Genomic DNA, 18,149 nt, shown 5'->3' with positions numbered 1-18,149 from the left:
ACGCTGCAGATTGCATTTTTGGCCATTTTGTCCAACTTTGCCGTCAGGCTCTCCGAATTCATCATTATAGCAATTCCTCACTCTACTTCGTCTCCTTCTCTTCCTTCTTCCCTCTTGTTTATACCTCTCTCTCTCTCTCTCACTTTCTACCAAAAGCTTGACGGCAGGTGTACATGTCACTTTTTGTGTTTTACTGGATATAACCTTGTGATAGTTTTAATGCAACAACAGTTTAGTGTATACCAAAGTATAGGCCCTATATATATATATATATATATATATATATATATATATATATATATATATATATATATATATATACATATATATATATATATATATATATATATATATATATATATATATATATATATTCAATGTAAATCACGTTCTACTCCGGAAACGAGTGATAGTCGGGTCACAATAACGGTTCACATATTTAGTATACTAGGTTTTTTGGGTTGTTTTTTTTTTTTTTTGTTCTTCTCTTTTTTAATCATATAGGCATACCCCGCTTCTCTTATTTGGTACCATGAATCGCCTGATCTATCTTCTATCCGTTCTCCGTTTCTTTATCTACAAACTATGATTACTCGGGGCTTATACAGCCAAACAAGCTTGCTTTCATGTAGGTCCTGTCATACTAACTTTTCTTTGTCCAACCCCATTTTGATTTCGACCAGTTATCATTACAATTGCTGTGTTATCATCTACCATAATATTGTTCATTTTTGCACATTGTTGCAAGGTAAAAGAACTTGTACTATTATTTCTGATGTAATATTCATCAATGAGAAGTATATAGAAATAAATGAATTGAAATCGAAAATTGAATATAAAGTGGAAATAGGCTAAATGTATTTTGAATGTTCTTTCTTTATAATTATATGTTAGGGTCGTTGTAGCCACATGGCGTCACAAAAATGTTGTATATATAGTCTTTTCATCCAGCGATAGTGGCACTGAAACCTTAAGAATTAATAATTATTCAACAGATTGTCTGATTTTCCTAAAAGCTTCGCAGATGCATGTTCTACTAATGTTACTGCATTCCCCTCAATCCGCACGATGTAGGTTCTGTTTGTTTGTTTCTTCTCTTTTTCTTTTCTTTTTTTTTACATACGCGGCATGAGTGATGAATCTATATAAATAGCAGCCATGTCTACAGGGGTAGAGGGTTTCCATTTGCTAAAAACTGGACCAGAAACATGATTCACTATAAGAAACATTTTTTTTTGGGGGGGGGGGGTAGGGTGTACAAAACATTTAGAGAATTGTCACAAATTTTGCATGTATACATACATACCTCATAACTAATGTCATGCTTTATCTTACTTCATTGACCATTCTTCACATTTTGACTAAGCCACTTTTGAATTTCAGGTAGGCCTAGATGGTTTTTCATCATCTTTATGTTTCGTTACGATCATGCACCTTTACCTTTCCAAATGACAAATTCACGATGCTATCCTTGCTTTGTCATTTTTCAAAACCTATTTCGTTTGTTAAATTCTGCAAGAACTGTTTTCCCCCAATATAGCAAAACTTCAAAATGTCATAACTTCCTTACTTAATCTTTTCATCTGATTTCGATCCAAATTATACTGTTATATTTTACTCCTTTTTTATCAGACTAACTTATATATTTGGACTGGATTTCCTCTTTAAACAACCTGAAAAGTTGATAATGACACTAGAATGAGCAGATTACTATATTTTGGTAGTGATCCTTAACATATCTATGAATTTTTGAAGATATTAGAAGTTAGGAAAGCTGCTCATATTCATGTGTTAAATTGACTTGTACCATTGTACAAAATCAAATCAAATCAAATCAAAATTGTGGAGTACACCCTAATAGGTTGCATATAGAACCTCTTTGAGTAGACCTAATAAAATCAGTTGTATCGTAGTAGCGGGGGGAGTGTTTGGGGATACCCCCTCCCACGGTAGGGACTTTTTGTATAATAGAGTATATAAAAGTCGCGTTTATAGAGCATTTAAAAGCTAATTTCTGGGGAATTAAACATGGCGAAAAGAAATTAGTGTGAAGGACTACGATCATAACATACGGGGGTACATAATGTGACGGTGTGAGATCCTCGGCGAGGGAGCGAAGTGACCGAGCGGGGTGGGGGAGGGGTGTAAAAACAGAGTTTAAAAGTCGCGTTTACAAAACATTTTGATTCAAATTTCTGTGGAATTAAACGTAGTAAAACAAACATCACTGCGAAGGACTATCATCATAACTTATGAAAACTGTTCATTTTACTATAAATATGTACGGGCTGAGCGAGCGAGCCACTTTCACTTTGCCATTCGTCTGAAATGTATTTCTCAAAAGCTTAAACGTGATCGCATTGTTCGAGCAATAAAAATTATTCTTATATTGCTAAAAAGCATAGAAGAAAGGGAAAATGAAAGGTTTACTAGAGGTATGTTTCAGGGGGAACACTCGAGGACGCGAGGCTACCATCTATACACTGAAATTACTCGCAAGTACATGTTAGTACTGTATATAGATATTGTAATGTAATAACGAATTATGAAAAAAAAAAGTATGGGGGGGGGGGGGGGGGGGGGGCAAGTGCCACCCCTTCCCCCCCCCCCCCCCCCCCCCCCGGCTTCCGGCGCCCTCTTGCTCTCACACAACAAGCACTCGTACATCGTATGCACGTACACGTACCACACAACTGCGTGTAGAGTTCTGTGACACGTGCACGTGTTATATACACATAATGTGATTGCGACATCGGACGAAAAAAAAAGGGATAATCGAGTGTAACAGAAGATTTAAAGTCCTGGCGTATTTCTTTGTCGGGATAGATTCGATCTTGTACTCTGGACACCTACTAGAGTATATACGACCATCACAAATGTGGACGGTTGGCTAAATTTAATGGATGAAGAGGTGAGTAACTAAATTCGTTTCGAGGTTTGACTGCAAACCGTAAAAACGTGCAGAGACATGTGCGCAAATGCTAATGATAAGTCCCATTCGTTTCTTTTGATGTTGTAAACTTACTGGTAATCATGGGTAATATTCAATGACAATCAATCCATTTTTAAGGCATAGTGGAATGGGTATTGCTTACAACCTTAGCATAAGACCCCTATATAGCACTCACTGTCATCAACACTGAATTGCGTATCAACTGATAATCATGAACTGAACGACTTAAGAATATACAATAACAATGTACAACCCCCCTGGCCCTGCCCTGTAACAAATGCATTGCTTGTATCCAAGGCGGGAAATCTCTTTCCTCTGGGATGATACCGGTAAATTTTAGTCGGTACAATGTTTCTATTGAGGTTATATTACTTGTGTAGTTGTATGCCTTTTTTTTTTCTCGTCACTATCACAGATCAGTCAGTGTGGTTACATTCATTGAATTGCACACTCGGTCAACCACTTGCAGAATTGTCTTACACTTGTTACAGTACATGTTGGAATTTGGGATATGTATAGACTCTACACATATTGTAAACTCAAAAGTAATCTAGAGTTCTACTGTACCTTTAATCAAATCATTAAGCTTCGAAAGCCCATTTGCGTTTGCTGTGAAATACATGTACATGGTGTATGCCATTTGTTTTCATACATTTTTGTACGTCCTTCTAATTCTGTCCCTCCAGGTTAACATGCCCACTGGCACTGTAAGTAAGGAAGTGGACAAGGGGGAGAGATCAGCTGGTGGAACTAAAAGGAGTGCACCATGTGAATTCTCCGAGGGGCAGATTAAATTGACGCCGACAATATTGGGTCACAAGTCACCACGCCGGTCACAGAAGAGGAAGATGCCCAGAAGAATCTTACGGCTCCTGGAGAGCAGTAAGAGACTTCACTTTCAGAGCGTGAGTCTCAGCAAAAAGCGTCAGATGTGTATCACACAGGTCATGCCAACAATACGGCACCCCGTGAGGAATAGAGAACTACCAGCAAATACTATAGTGCCTCAATGTGATATTGCACAAGAACAAACAACACAAATTACTGCTCCAAAAGATGATGAAGTTTCAGAACATCCAGATGTAAACAGTGCGATACACAGAGTGTTCTTTGAAGGGTCAACGAGTGCCAAGGCTGATGAGGATGGCTCTCGTCAAGCCGATGTTCGAGAAGATGTGAGTGGACCATCGCAAGTGGAAAGTAGTGCAAAGCGACAAATTGTTGCCATTGACTGTGAGATGGTCGGGGTTGGACCTAAGGGGCGAGTGAGTGCTCTGGCTAGGTGCAGTGTTGTTGACTATCATGGTAAAACGATCTATGATCAGTATGTCAAACCTGATATGCCAGTCACCGATTACAGGACCAGGTGGAGTGGCATTAGGCCCAGCAATATGCGAGAGGCACTGTCATTTGTGGAGTCAAGGGACCAGGTGAAAAATATTCTCAAGAATAAGATCATCGTCGGCCATGCCATCATCAATGATCTCCGTGTACTGAACCTGCATCATCCCACGGAGGACATCAGGGATACGAGTAGATGCTGTGCACTGGTGGACCTCCTTGAAAAGATGGGCGTTTCAACTCAGTCTACCGGTCTGAAAGCACTGGCAAAACACCTGCTGCATATGGAGATACAGAAAGGGGAGCATTCCTCAGTCGAGGATGCAAAAGCCACTATGAAACTGTATCGGCTTGTGGAACGGACGTGGGAGGAAGAGAGGGCATCAAACTTTCCAGATCAGGCTTTCAGAACTTCCTTCCTCGATGATCATTTCTGGCCAGATGACTTGTTCTAATCAAACAACGTGACAAACTAACAGCGAGAAAGAGAAAGAAACAAATTCATGATGACTAACAGTGTACCTGGTACAGCATAGGTGATCATTGTGTACAATGTACTGCAAAGTACACAAAATAGGCTCATTGACAGTGTACTAGTTTTAATAGGGGAAAACTTGTTGCCATTATCAGGTAAACTTTTGTCCATTCAAGCATGCCTTTTTCATAAATTGAATCAAGTGATTTGGAGAACATTTTTGGTCACAATTATTGCAACACCACAATAAGGGCATTAGTTGTTCTGGTACACATGTTACAACTGTTCATCTGCTGAAGCAGGAACAATGTTTTGTGTCTATTTGATGGTACTTGTAATTTGCAGAGCAACATTTAGTCCCAAAGTGTTCACAAATAGATGGTTCATGTAAGCAGGGAAGATAGTGTCTTGATTCTTGTATTAATTAAGAAATCTTCATTTAAAGCTAATTTGGTGAATGAGAATATTTATGTATTTTAGAAATTTAATGACTTTTTATTTTCAGACATTTTACTTTACATGTATCATGCATATGTTCTTCCGACTGACAAAGCAAAACTGCACCAAGGAATGCTTTATTATGTTATGGCTTGTGCTTTTATGGCAACTGATGGTAGTGATTTTCCAGTACAATTTCTTCTACACAGAAATCTCTCAATTTAAAGTGTGAACTGACTTTGAGTCTTTTTCTGTATTTGAAACCATTTTGAGGTTCCTGTTTGTATGGGTCTCTGCCTCAAAGCCTTCCCTTCGAATGGGAATTCCAAGAATGGTGGTCGCAAGGTCTTGTATCCAAGGCCATGATTTAAATTACAGTGCACTCACGGTATAAAGAACAAGGTTATAACAAAAATTCCGGATACAACGAAGTAAAATTTAGGGCCGCAACATTATCAACGCTATGTATTTTTATTGTTTATTCATTTGGTTAAAACAAAATTTCGGTATAACGAAAGAACATTGCCAGTCCCAAGGACTTTGTTATAATTGGAGTCCACTGTACAGTGTACTTTCAGATAATCCATTTAAATAGACTGGTTCATCTCAAAGCAAACTAAGTAGATGCATGCATTTGTACTGGCATGCTGTTGTCTTATTGACAGGCCTGCATTGATTCATCTTGCCTAGTAAACGATTTTGATAGTATGCTGGAAAAAGAGAACATGAAGGAGGAAGTTTGAGCTTCAAAAAAAGAAAAGCTAGTTTGTAACACTACAAATGTACCCCTTAGTACAGTACGTCAACAGCCACAAATATCAGTGTTCAATCTTTGAGTGTATCAACATGACCTTCGGACCATCCTACACGTACTGTACATCCATAAACTAAATGCATTTTAGAAGTTCTGCATTATACATGTACTCACTTGTCTGGGGCTGATTTGTTTGTTGTTCTTTCTAATTATTTTTAATGGCAGATGTGCATCTATTCCTGTAAGGAAACTAACAGCTGCATACCAAATAGGTCCTTTCTGTCACTGTTCATTTGAAAGTCCCATGTACAATGTAGCTCTGACAATAGAGTACATACACTTGTATGTCACCTTGTGACCTGTGATAGCACTATGCTGTCTTATTAATGATACAAACATATTTTCAATATTATATCAATATGAATCTGTGGTTCAATTGATTTTGATTGCAGCACGAACATTTGATTCGTCACATATAATTGTTTTATCTTCATGCTATTGAATTTGATTGTTTGGGCAAGTCGAAATCGGTGCAAATCACAGTACATGTACAGTAGGGTATAATCGTTGAAAACAATATATTATTAAAAGATACAGTACTGTATCTGACGTATAAATTTTATGCTGCATACATACCATGGTGTAGTGTACATGTATGTGTACCTCAAATACTTGTACTGATGTGTATATGTATGTATGTAGTATGTATTTATACAGGTGTATATGTATGAATGAAAATAAATGTGCCTATATGATCCATCTTTCCAACTTCAATAACATGTATTCATGTTACACTTTATTTGACTGACCTGTGGTTGAGTGAAAAGTGCATGTAGGCACATGCGCAGACATGTATGTCTGATTACCATAATTTGTGGAGTTAACAGAACGATACAAAAATGTCAAAAATTGGATAAGAAATAAGGAAGATATGACATTTTGAAATTTCAAATTTTTTCGGAAAACATTTCTTGACCAGTCCTTCTGGATATTCAAATCAGCAAATTGACGATGTCATGCTCCTCACAATTTCTTATCAATTTCATAAACAGAAATGACAAAAACCTCATTATAAAACTTGTCTTAAAGACCACCCAAAATAAAAAATGTTAACTCTGATATAGCTTGGTATGGGAAGATGCTTTTTATACATACACTGTACTTGTATATCACAGCTATATTCCCCCCCCCCCCCAAAAAAAAAAGTTCATGTATAACATTATGCATGAAAAATTGTGAGGGTATGACATCATCAACTCGCTCATTTGAATATTCATAAGGACAGGTCATGAAATGTGTTCTAAATGCCCTATCTTCCTTATTTCTTATCCCATTTTTTTTTAAATTTTTGAATCATTCTGAAGGGAATACTGTATATATATATATTTTTTTTTTTTTGGATGTTCATTTATTTTTTGGGTAGATTTCTTCTTCTAAGTATTATCCTGAAGCATTCACACCAGTATGTAGGCATCACAATCCCCTTTAATTATGGTGTAGAATTCATACGCGCCCACACACACACACACACACACTCACTGTCACACACACACACACAAGATGCTACATGTACAGACATGGCACAAATTGTTTTCAGCACCTTGGAGGATGTCTGATCTTTAGCAGAATATTTTGATCTCAGAAAACATGAAAAGACGTGTGCTGTACATTGCATGATGTACATTTGTATTTGGGGATATTACCTGCATCTGATTTTAGAGCCACACGACCAAGACTGCCACTTTTTAGTTTTACATGTATCATCACTGATGTTATAGGATATTAGCCACGTACATGTACACTGTATACTGTATAGGGTGTTCAAGCAACAATGTCAAAGCTGTCTTGGTGGCTGTTCGATGATGTGGATACCATTGCTCAGATTTGAAATTAGCAGTCTGCAGGATAAAGTCTAAAAAGCTTCCTCTGCCATCCACAAACATGAACATGATTTTGTTTTTCACACTTGGTGTTTCTGTACATTTTTCATATTTGTAGGCACATGTGTCGCTAGCACGACGTAAATCATTTTAGAGACTTTTTTCCATGATGAACAAGTGGAAAAGGTATAATGCATTTGTTGATGAGATTTCTAACAATGTGAAATATTTTTTTTTCCTTTCATCTTGCTGTTTATACATATATTCACATGTATCATTTATCTTGCATTTCTTGCTACGTTCATACAACTAACTATACACAGCCCAGTTGCTGTAAAAACGCGTGGTCGGGCTAGTATACAACATACAATCACCATGCATTTCAAGTCCACAACCTACATCCGCATACAAGATTCCTTGTCAGTGTATATACATTCATTTATTATCTTCAAAGAAATACAAAAAGGGCTGGCACATCATGTCAACTAAATCTACTCACTGTGCATGCATACAATGTAATTGGCACATCTAAAAAGTGATCATACGCATAGCAGTCACACATGTGTGATCTTACATGTATAGTGCAATTTCATTTCTAAACTTTGGGATGAAGAGTGGATTTGTACCAACAGGGTTTGGTTTTATTTCATTTTGTTTTATTTCTATTTTCATTTTTTTGTTCAAGGGGGATGGGGTAAGCATACCACAAGTTGAATACTAAATTAACATACAACTTGTACATGTACTTTTAAACATGAAATCTACAAATACTGAACTTTATACAGTGTACATTGAGGACTTTTTTGGACATAAAACAAAACACAAAAATGCCAAAATAACTTAAAATAAGAAAGATTAGCACTGACATTTAAAATCATCACATCTGGTTGTTCAATGTACGTGTAACACTTTAAATTAACGTAAACTAATCATTCCGAGTTCTGATAGTCCTTCCATGGTCTCTTATAAGCTCCACTTTATTTGTGTGTAACACAGGGAAACTCAAAATAACATCTTTCTTCTTCTTTTATATCACATAAAATCTCCATGAGTATAATTTGTAAATGTTAGAAATTGTACCCTTTATTTTCTGTGACAGTCTTTTATGCTTCATTTCTTTAAATTTACCTTGACCATTCAGTTAAAGTTGTGTCATGAATCTGCCTATCATGTTCAAGGCATTGTGTCAAAATTATCCCTATACTATATTCACATGATCCCCATTCTCCTGCCACCCTGCCATTCCTATCTCCTCATTAACAATGAACTGAAGGTGGCGTCAATCTGCACAGCCATCTGACTATCTTGTACAAGCACTGGTCTGCCATCCAGCAGTACAGCATCAAGCTGTGAATTAGCCTGCTCCGGTCCCAGACTCGCTTCAGCTACCAGCTGGACGGTAGTGGATGAGTTGGTGTGACACAGCAGAATGTGACAATTCGAGTATTCGAGTTTCAGCACCTTTTCTTTTCAGTTGACCAGCTGCAGTAGGGCTTGTACAACATCCCCTTTGTTTTCACGTAAACTCCTTTCTGCCTCTGATCGAGATATTTCCATTTCTTGAATCTGTGCCCATCACAAAGGAAGAGAAATTTGGAACTTTATCATTTATGCATAAATTCACATGCACATACAATGTATTATACAATATATATGTAACAGCTATGATAGTTGCAGTATAAGCACACACACACACACATACAAACACACACACACATGCATCACACACTCTCGGTTTTATATTTCAAGTCTTTCTTAAATGATCTCCCTTTCAGATGATTCACTTTTTATCTACTGTAGCTCCTTAATATGCATTCAATTTGCAAAATATTGTCTCTCACTGATCCTGACAAAGAAATACTGAGCGTGTATAGAGTTAGTATCTTAGGACTGAAATCTATAACTTGCCTGTCTTTTTACTTGTCAAATTTACTTAAACACACACACACACACACACACACACACACACACACACATTTATATAATATATAAATATGAATGTATGATACCCTATGATGATATGATAATTTATAAAACTCAAGCCAATAGGAGCTTGGCAAATTACAAAACATGAATGGAATAAAGTCTATCACACTGACATCAAATCTGCAGCACTGTTTTGAGTAGGAACATCAATATGATTTTAACAGTATGTACTTATTGCCATGTGTGCTTGATGACATAGCAATTTAACTCACATTATGCAATATCCATTTTGCTTATTATCATACACCTTATACAAATGTAGTAATCAGTCTCATCCAATGAAACAAGGGGTTTCAAATGAAATGTCTCATTCCCTTGTCCTGGAGAGAAAAAAAGAAATAGGCTTACAAACTTGACTGAAAACAAAGCATTAAGCTGGACTGAGTCAGACCGTAATTGTTAGTTCTTTCTTAAGTTTCTTTGGCATTTCTTTGTTTACGATCATATCATCAACTTACTATTAAATCAACATCTGTTTTCTTGATGGTGACTTTAGCCAGTTCTCTTTCCCTGCATAAAGACAGCAAAGTCAAATCAACAAACAAAATGTACATGTATCATCAAATCTTAGAAGCATTTCTCTTTTCTTGGAATGACAATATAGCATATCCAGTAAATATATCTCGATTTTTAATGTTCTGTGGACAAGAAAAAATTCATATAAAGGCAGTTGGTTTTGCGAATTGAACTTTTTTTATTACAAAGATTCTTATTAAAAGCAATTTAAAACACAATTTCATGCCGATAATGAATGTATAATATGCATGTAAACATACAAGTACATAATAAGGTACTGTTGAATAAATTCTGGTGCATTATACACACCAGAAATACAGTTGTAGTTGTACTATACTGTGACAATTTATAGAAATGCCAAAATACTGTAGAAAAGAGGCATTGTAGTAGCTGTCACTTGTAAAGGTTGTGTACACAGTAGTGTACAATGCATGATCTTTATTGTTCAGTTCATTTTCAGTTCAGTTGACATTTATTTCCAATTGTCCACAAAAAACAAAACACAATGGAACTTACTGTGAAACCAGAAACTTAGAACTTTCGCTTGCATTTTCATTACGTGAATCTTGGCTCCTCTCAAAATTCATGAAAATTTCACGCAGGTGAAAATTTCTGGTTTTACAGCAAATCCACTTGTTATAGTATCACAATCTTCCATATATTTTCCCCTCCATACTAAACCAGTTTGGCAACATATGTCACTTCATGGGAAAAATACTGAATATGTCTTGATCCACATTGATTACAAAAAATCAGTAAATAGGCAAACTGATATTTTTTTTTTAAATATCATTACCGCAAACTTTCTTTCACTACTTTAACAACAACAAATCAAGAACCCTCCCCCCCCAAAAAAAAAATAAATAAATAAATAAAACAAATAAAAAAATAAAAAATACATTGCTAACCTCATAAAGTACACTTTGGTTCATCTTGAAGGGAGAATAAAAGTGCATACTGGTATTCATGACAAGACTTCAGAGTCCTACAGTGATGAGGAAAGATTGTGCACATCAACGTAGCTACTGTACCCTTAAGTTTCCAGTAAATCACAAACAAGACTTTATATCAAGTCTCAGACAGATCATACCTTTCTGCTCTTGCTGTCTGCTCCTTTGTTCTTTCTCCACCTAATGCTGCAAGAGCCTGTGTGATAGGTAGAAGAGAAAAACACAAGATTACAAGATTGTATGAGTTCATTTACACAAATGTCCCTTAGTACTTTTTATTCCACAAAAAAGAATACCCTAGCATGTATGCACACACACACACACACACACATTAACTTTTTAAAGAAATAATTTTCTCCAGAAGGCATACATACATAGTGTATACATATAAATTTTTGTTTATTTTTCGCGCTTGGCTGGGTCAGAAGAGTTTCACATGTTTTTAATTCCGCGGAATCAAGACATCACGCACAGGAACATATGGCAAGCAAAAATATTCACATGCTTTTATATTCGCGCTAGTTTCTTGTTGCGCAAAAATGCGCGAAAATTTCAACACCGCGAAAATTTCCACTTTTACAGTATTTTTTATTTGGAAAGTTTGCCTTGGACCACTATATCGTTTACAGCCATGCTCTATATACCTTGACACAGACTGCCAAATTCTGGTAAATGATCTTCACACACTGCATTGGAATTTTGCCAATGCATCACAATTATTTGTGGAGGAGAGTACCTGTAATCTATTTTCTCAGGGTAGTTAATGCACATTCAACTAATGTAAGACTAAGAGTGAGAGGCTGATAGTAAGCTATCTACAGTTGTCTCAGAACATGCACAAAAATCACAACAATTGGCACTCACTACCATCACTAGCAGCAGTACATGTAAAATTAAAAGGACTTGATAAAATAAAATCAGCATAGGCGGGCAATAATGTGATATCCCAATATTAAGGCAATAAAGATCTCATTACCTTAGTTTTGGTACAAAACAAGTAGACATCATCGATGTACTGTACTATTTTCGCGCGACTAATTTTTCGCGCTCTGATACCTCGGCCAAGTGAGAAGAGTTTTGCTTGTTTTTAATTCTGCGGAATCAAGCCATCAAATACTGGAACACATGGCAAGCAAAAATATTTGCATGCTTTTATTTTCGCACAAGTTTCTGGTTGCGAAAATGAGCAAAAATTTCAGCACCGCAAAAATTTCCACTTTTACAGTAGGTCAATGATGACAGAAAATGTACTTGCTTGATGAAACTTGAAGGGTTTGTTTGCAAAAACCGATAAGTCCATTTTTGAAGATTTTGAAGTGCGATTTCTGTCATAATGTACAAAATAATACCTTTTAAATGATATATTGGTCACTACATATAAAGGTATATTTTTGAAGTTATGGTCAAAAGAAGCAAAATTTTTCTTGTTATTCTCTTTTTATTTCTTGACCTTTAATCGCAAATATCTCCATTTGGCAAATATGGACTTATCGGTTTTTGCAAACAAACTCTTCAGTCCACTTGGTGGCCACAGATGTGCTTTTTAATAACCAATAACTTAACTGATTTTTTGAAGAAAAAAATATAACCTCGTTAAATCAAATAATACCTTGGTAAGTTGTTGTAGGTTGTACCATATGTAGTGCCCATGGATCAATACAACAGTCAACACAACAACAGGTTTTTTTTTTTGGTTGCAGGGTATGTTGGCTCTAACTGCGACCGGCAGCCCCATTCGCACAGCATTACGCTATGCGTATATAGGGCCAGGGCTGCTGGTCGTGTAGTTGGGTTGGCTCTAGCCCCGGAGACCGCGCCGCCAGGCGCGGTCTTGGCGGCTTCCCCGCAGTTTCGCTTATGTGAGAATGACGAATAGCTCCCCTATTGCCACATGCGGCGACTTCACAAATAAACAATAACTAAATTTCGATAATGAACACAGTAACAATCAAAATTGAAGTATAGATTACTTCATTGGCTTGGTTCTTCTCACCAATTCATCTGGAAACTGCAAAATTGTACACATTTTTTAGGAGTAAGCGACCTGCCCCAGTGAGGAGAGCCTTGCTGCCATTTTGAACGTGTATCCATTTGCACGCATCTACGCATGTGTAAATAATGACGTCATCGGTAGGAAAGCTCAAGGATATGAATAATGCATAATTACTCAGTGCATAATTACAAGGTGAAATCATAATTCATAATTTTTTATAGTTGTCTCGATTATATAATCGTATTAAAAGGACAAGTTAATGTTGATGCTTTTATTGCTAGTATTTTCACCTGTTTTTCTTTTTTCCTTGTTCCCCCCCCCCCCCCCCCCCCATCGGCCGCATCGTCGATGTGCATAATACTAGTAACATTGTAAATGAATATTCATGAACTCAGTGTGAAGACCTAATTGATGTGCATGATCAAGACATTATTATTATTATTATTATTTTGTAAGCGATTCAAGCAGCATTACTGGAACACATTTCTTCGGGGTATCAAGGGTACGGAAAAAAATTGCAGCAGCATGTTGTTGTTGTTGTTATTTTATTTTTTTGGGGCGTGTATCATTCATTTATGAATATTTACGTCTGTAGCAAGTAATATGTAGCCTTTTGTCAAGGCCCTCTCGCTGTATGGTGTGGAGAGCCCAGCCGAGTGGGGTAGCGCTGTGCGCTCGGATGGACTAGCTTCGCTCGTCCGTTCGCTCTTCCGTTACAGCGAGAGGGCCTTGACAAAAGGCTAGCAATACAGTTCAAGTAAATATTCATAAATGAATGATACACGCCAAAAAAAATCAAAATAACAACAACAACAACGTATTCTGTGCGCTTGTGCAAGTGATTGTGAATTCTGTGAACATCGATGAGCTGCTTATAAGACATCATTTTGTGCATCACAAGCAATGAAATGCATCAAACAGTCGCCGACGATAGTCATTTAGGTTTCATCGACCCATGTAAGTATTCCTAGTAGTTTCTGTTGAAAAATTAAGGAAATATAGCGCCGCAAAGGCACCCGTTTGTTCAACATGAAGATCTGAATGGGAGCACGGCGCAGCCGCCACACTGCGTGTGGCTGCGTGTGGCGGCTGTCGCAGTTACTGTAGGTTGGCTCAATCCTGTTTTACAACTCAGTGCTATCATTATCATTCTATAAATGTACAATAATTCGTATCCTTGTAAACAATGACTTCAGTGCAATTTAATGCGGAATTCGAGATATCTGCATGGATACGAGCGAAATGGAAATACATTTGGGCCATTTACTAATACTAGTGCATATAGTGCCAGTTCTAGCTTAATCAAAAACGCAACACATTTTGGAACAACAAGCTACACAAATACACACACATGGGACTATACCCTCTCTCGGCTCGGATGTAGCTCTGTTACTTACCGTGCTCATATCTTGCCCTGATATGACATTTTCTTCCGCGTAATCTGTAACCTTTTCAAGATCAGCAGCGATCAAGGCATGCTCTTTAGTTTTAGGTGCAGAAGAACCGGCATCCTTTTCAACTTCGTCTGTTTCCATTCTGATTCTTGTTAGGCTAACACCTTTCTGGCAAGAATACGTGTAAACATTAGTATCGCGTGTGGTATGTGCATTATATGTGTATCATGCAATGTGCATGCATCTCTATTACGAGTACGAGTGGGAGTAGGCCTATGAAGACTGTGACTATCGAGGGCGCATTGTACCTCTTTTTTTTTTTTACTTGCTACAAGTACTGTAGTAGGCATGATACTCTATAGTATACATTGTATTTTAAAAAATGAAAAACAAAATAAATTAATTTTAAAGGGATCGTGTAGTTTTGGGTGAGACCTAACTTCAAGTTTCTAACATTTTTGGAGAGATAATATGAGAAACCTCTTATGAAATATGAAAGAGCATGTAATTTAAAGAGGGATTCAACGTTTATTTGAGGAATTATTGGTTTTGAAATGGGTGAGATATCCAAATAAGAGCAATCATAATAAAAGGTGGGATCCACCTTTTATTAGGATCCCCTTATTTTACTTTGTTTTTCGATGTCTTTGCCATTTCAAAAGCAACTTTGAAACCCTCTTAGAATGGCATATGCTCTGTATCATTTCATAAGTGGTTTCTAATTAGTACACCATTTTTTTTATCTCGCAAAAATTTAAAAGCCAAATCCTCATTTCCAACAATACTGTATCATCCCTTTAAATGTACACGTGCCTGTTGTCCATACAACGAAAATCGCCCACCTTTGTTGCCAATGCTGCCGCTTTGTTGATATTAGCAATGCTTATAGCCAATAACTGCACACTGGCACTGGTCCGACGGTCCCTGAGCAGTAAAATCACTGTCAGACCAGTAACTTGGGTTAGTGTGCAGCCCTCATAGCGTTTGGATAATGAATACCTGTATGGAATTAGGCAAGGACGGAAAATTAGGTTGTAAAGGGGAGGCGCCTTTACAAAATTAAAGGGGTGCGCAAGCCCCCATTTTGTATTTTTATTTCTTTTGTTTTAACCAAAAATAAAGAGGGGCGCGCACCCGGTGCGCCCCCTTGGATCCGCCACTGTATTCTTTAAGGACTTTTAATTCTACGTCTAAATTATACTTATAGTTGCCATTGTCAATATCTTTACAAGAAATATAAAAATACAGAGTAAACTTAAAGATTTACAAAGGGATTTATATCAAATACGCGCAGGTAAAGGCAATGTAGCAACACATTGAAAAATAGTAAAGAACACAACACAAACGCAAAACCCTCTAACATACTAAGTTGTAAAACATACTATCAGAAAAGCTAAAGCCTAAACCAAAGAATCATTATTGGTTCAATTGTGATACTGTAAGATATTTCAAAATATACGAAGTGATTCATTCACGAACATAAAGTGGGCTTCAAAGAAAATTTTTACCTACCTTCCATGAGTAATTGAACGGAAATTTGGTTAGCACAACAAATCACTTAAATGACTAAGTTCAAGAATCGCTGGGCTGTCAATATTTTCAAATCGTACACTTTTGTAACCAATAATAGGGTTATAATGATAATGGTATTCAATTCAATTAAATTCAATTGAATTCAATTCAAATAATTTTATTTCCATGTAAAGTAGGCCAAATACAAAGCAATGTAGCCTACATAACGCTTACATGAGTATTATAATATTTTAAGAAACTTTGATTCACATAAGTTTCAACAAAACATGGATACAATTATAATGTTATCAACTTTGTTTTTAAATAGATAAACAAGCAAGCAGTACAACTTTATCTTGTAACTCTATATGGAAAAGAGGTTTGAATTCACAAGAGACGCATAAAGCTTGTAAAGTGATATCTATGATCATTAGCAGATAATTTTGTTCTATATGAAAGGTTATGATTTAAGCACACTCCAGACAACTCACATTACCATTGCACGTACGCAGCTATGTATCAAAACTTATCACTGCTATCACCTACTTATGATACAATCACTAGGTTGGAACGGCGTTTTCCCCCAAAGTTCCCCCAAAGAAGTATAATACTGGCATATAGGGGCCTACTAAACAGGTTCAGCAGAATGTAGCCCCCCTCCCCCACCACGGTTTTGGATCTTTAAAGGGACTGTACAGTACTGGTTGAGGTGGAGATTCATGTTTTGAACATTCCTAAGTGAGATACTGAGAAGCATCTTATGAAATGTGAAAGAGCATATTATTTTAAAAAGGATTCAACGTTTATTTGATGAAAATTGGTTTTCAAATGGCTGAGATGTCCCAAAAAGTGACAATAACAAAAGACTACAGGCCACGCCTTTTATTAGGATCTCTTTGTTTCACCTTGTTTTTGGATATCTCAGCCATTTCAAAAACGATTTTCATCAAATAAACTTTTGATACCCTTTAGAATTGCATGCTCTTTGACATCTCATAGAGTGGTTTCTGAATATCTCGCAAAACGTTAAAAGCTAAATCCTCACCTCGACTACTGTACACATCCTTTAAAGAATTGGGTAAAAAAAAAAAAAAACAGAGAAAAGTAGTCGGATAAAAGAAGTCACAGCACCCGTGCGAAGGTTCTATCCCCCCAACACCCCAAGAAGTATTAGCCGGAAATACCTATCGCTGAGCTCCGTCTTCATGAAATTGTTAAGTTGAAGAGCGCCATCTATAATCAATGTCAAATACCGTCACTGGGGTGACAAGACCTTGTATCTGCCATTTTGGTGAAAATAACTTTTTTGGATTAATGGTCAGATAATCAGTTAAGTGATGTCCTGTCTAAATCCTGGATGTCTTACCCTAAAAATGAAGCCACCACTGCATGTCGAAGGAATGTCTATCCCATTGGATACAGTGCTTTGGCTGCCATGTTTTTTTGCTCTCCTGAACATTTGACATTTTGTAGATACGAGGTCTTGTCGCCCCAGCGACGATACGCTTTGTGTGACGACGACATTGCTTCATTTATCTCTTTTTTTCATACGGAGTCACTGACCTCAGTGTATGTAGCTCAATTACAGCACAACCATGCCCTTGAACCGCATGTACCTTTCGTAATTTCCACTTTCAAGACAATGACGATTCAATTTACACAGAAACTCCTTCACTTTACCCCTAACCTATCAATATAACTGCTTCACAGTGTACACCTTAGAATCTACTAGTATCTATTATTTCTCCCTCAAGTTAATTGTAAATTCCGCAATATTTCTTGCATCCACAATATTCATCATGATAATGGTCATTGCTTCTCAGTTTCGTGTCGTTAAGAGTCTTCAATCAAACACTTTGCTCTTTATGTGTGTTTTTGGTAATATAGATATTTGATGATAAATGTTCGAATCGTAAGACAGTCGAGAGCAACGAAAATCAAGTTCCACACTCGCAAC

The 18,149-nt window shown here is 36.8% G+C and overlaps 2 protein-coding genes across 2 annotated transcripts; one reads left to right on the top strand and one right to left on the bottom strand.

Moving 5' to 3' along the window:
* Window positions 1–3,726: 3,726 nt before the first annotated feature.
* On the top strand, window positions 3,727–4,749 carry LOC139712934 (apoptosis-enhancing nuclease-like). The gene has a single exon (XM_071624714.1). It carries the CDS (start codon window positions 3,802–3,804, stop codon window positions 4,747–4,749), a length of 948 nt encoding a protein of 315 aa, XP_071480815.1. The 5' UTR covers window positions 3,727–3,801.
* Window positions 4,750–9,189: 4,440 nt separating this feature from the next.
* On the bottom strand, window positions 9,190–14,845 carry LOC139712938 (huntingtin-interacting protein K-like). Its single transcript, XM_071624719.1, has 4 exons — window positions 14,684–14,845; window positions 11,434–11,489; window positions 10,286–10,337; window positions 9,190–9,407 (listed from the first exon to the last, which is right to left on the bottom strand). The coding sequence occupies exons 1-4, from the start codon at window positions 14,819–14,821 to the stop codon at window positions 9,312–9,314; spliced, it is 342 nt and encodes a 113-aa protein (XP_071480820.1). The 5' UTR covers window positions 14,822–14,845; the 3' UTR covers window positions 9,190–9,311.
* Between the last annotated feature and the right edge of the window lie 3,304 nt (window positions 14,846–18,149).

The sequence above is a fragment of the Diadema antillarum genome, unplaced genomic scaffold (assembly GCF_040938485.1).
Source record: "Diadema antillarum isolate AM-2024a unplaced genomic scaffold, OU_Dant_1.0 seq00001878_RagTag, whole genome shotgun sequence".
Classification (NCBI taxonomy): domain Eukaryota; kingdom Metazoa; phylum Echinodermata; class Echinoidea; order Diadematoida; family Diadematidae; genus Diadema; species Diadema antillarum.
The sequence above is the reverse complement of the archived record's forward strand: the minus strand, read 5'-3'. Positions and strand labels throughout refer to the sequence as shown.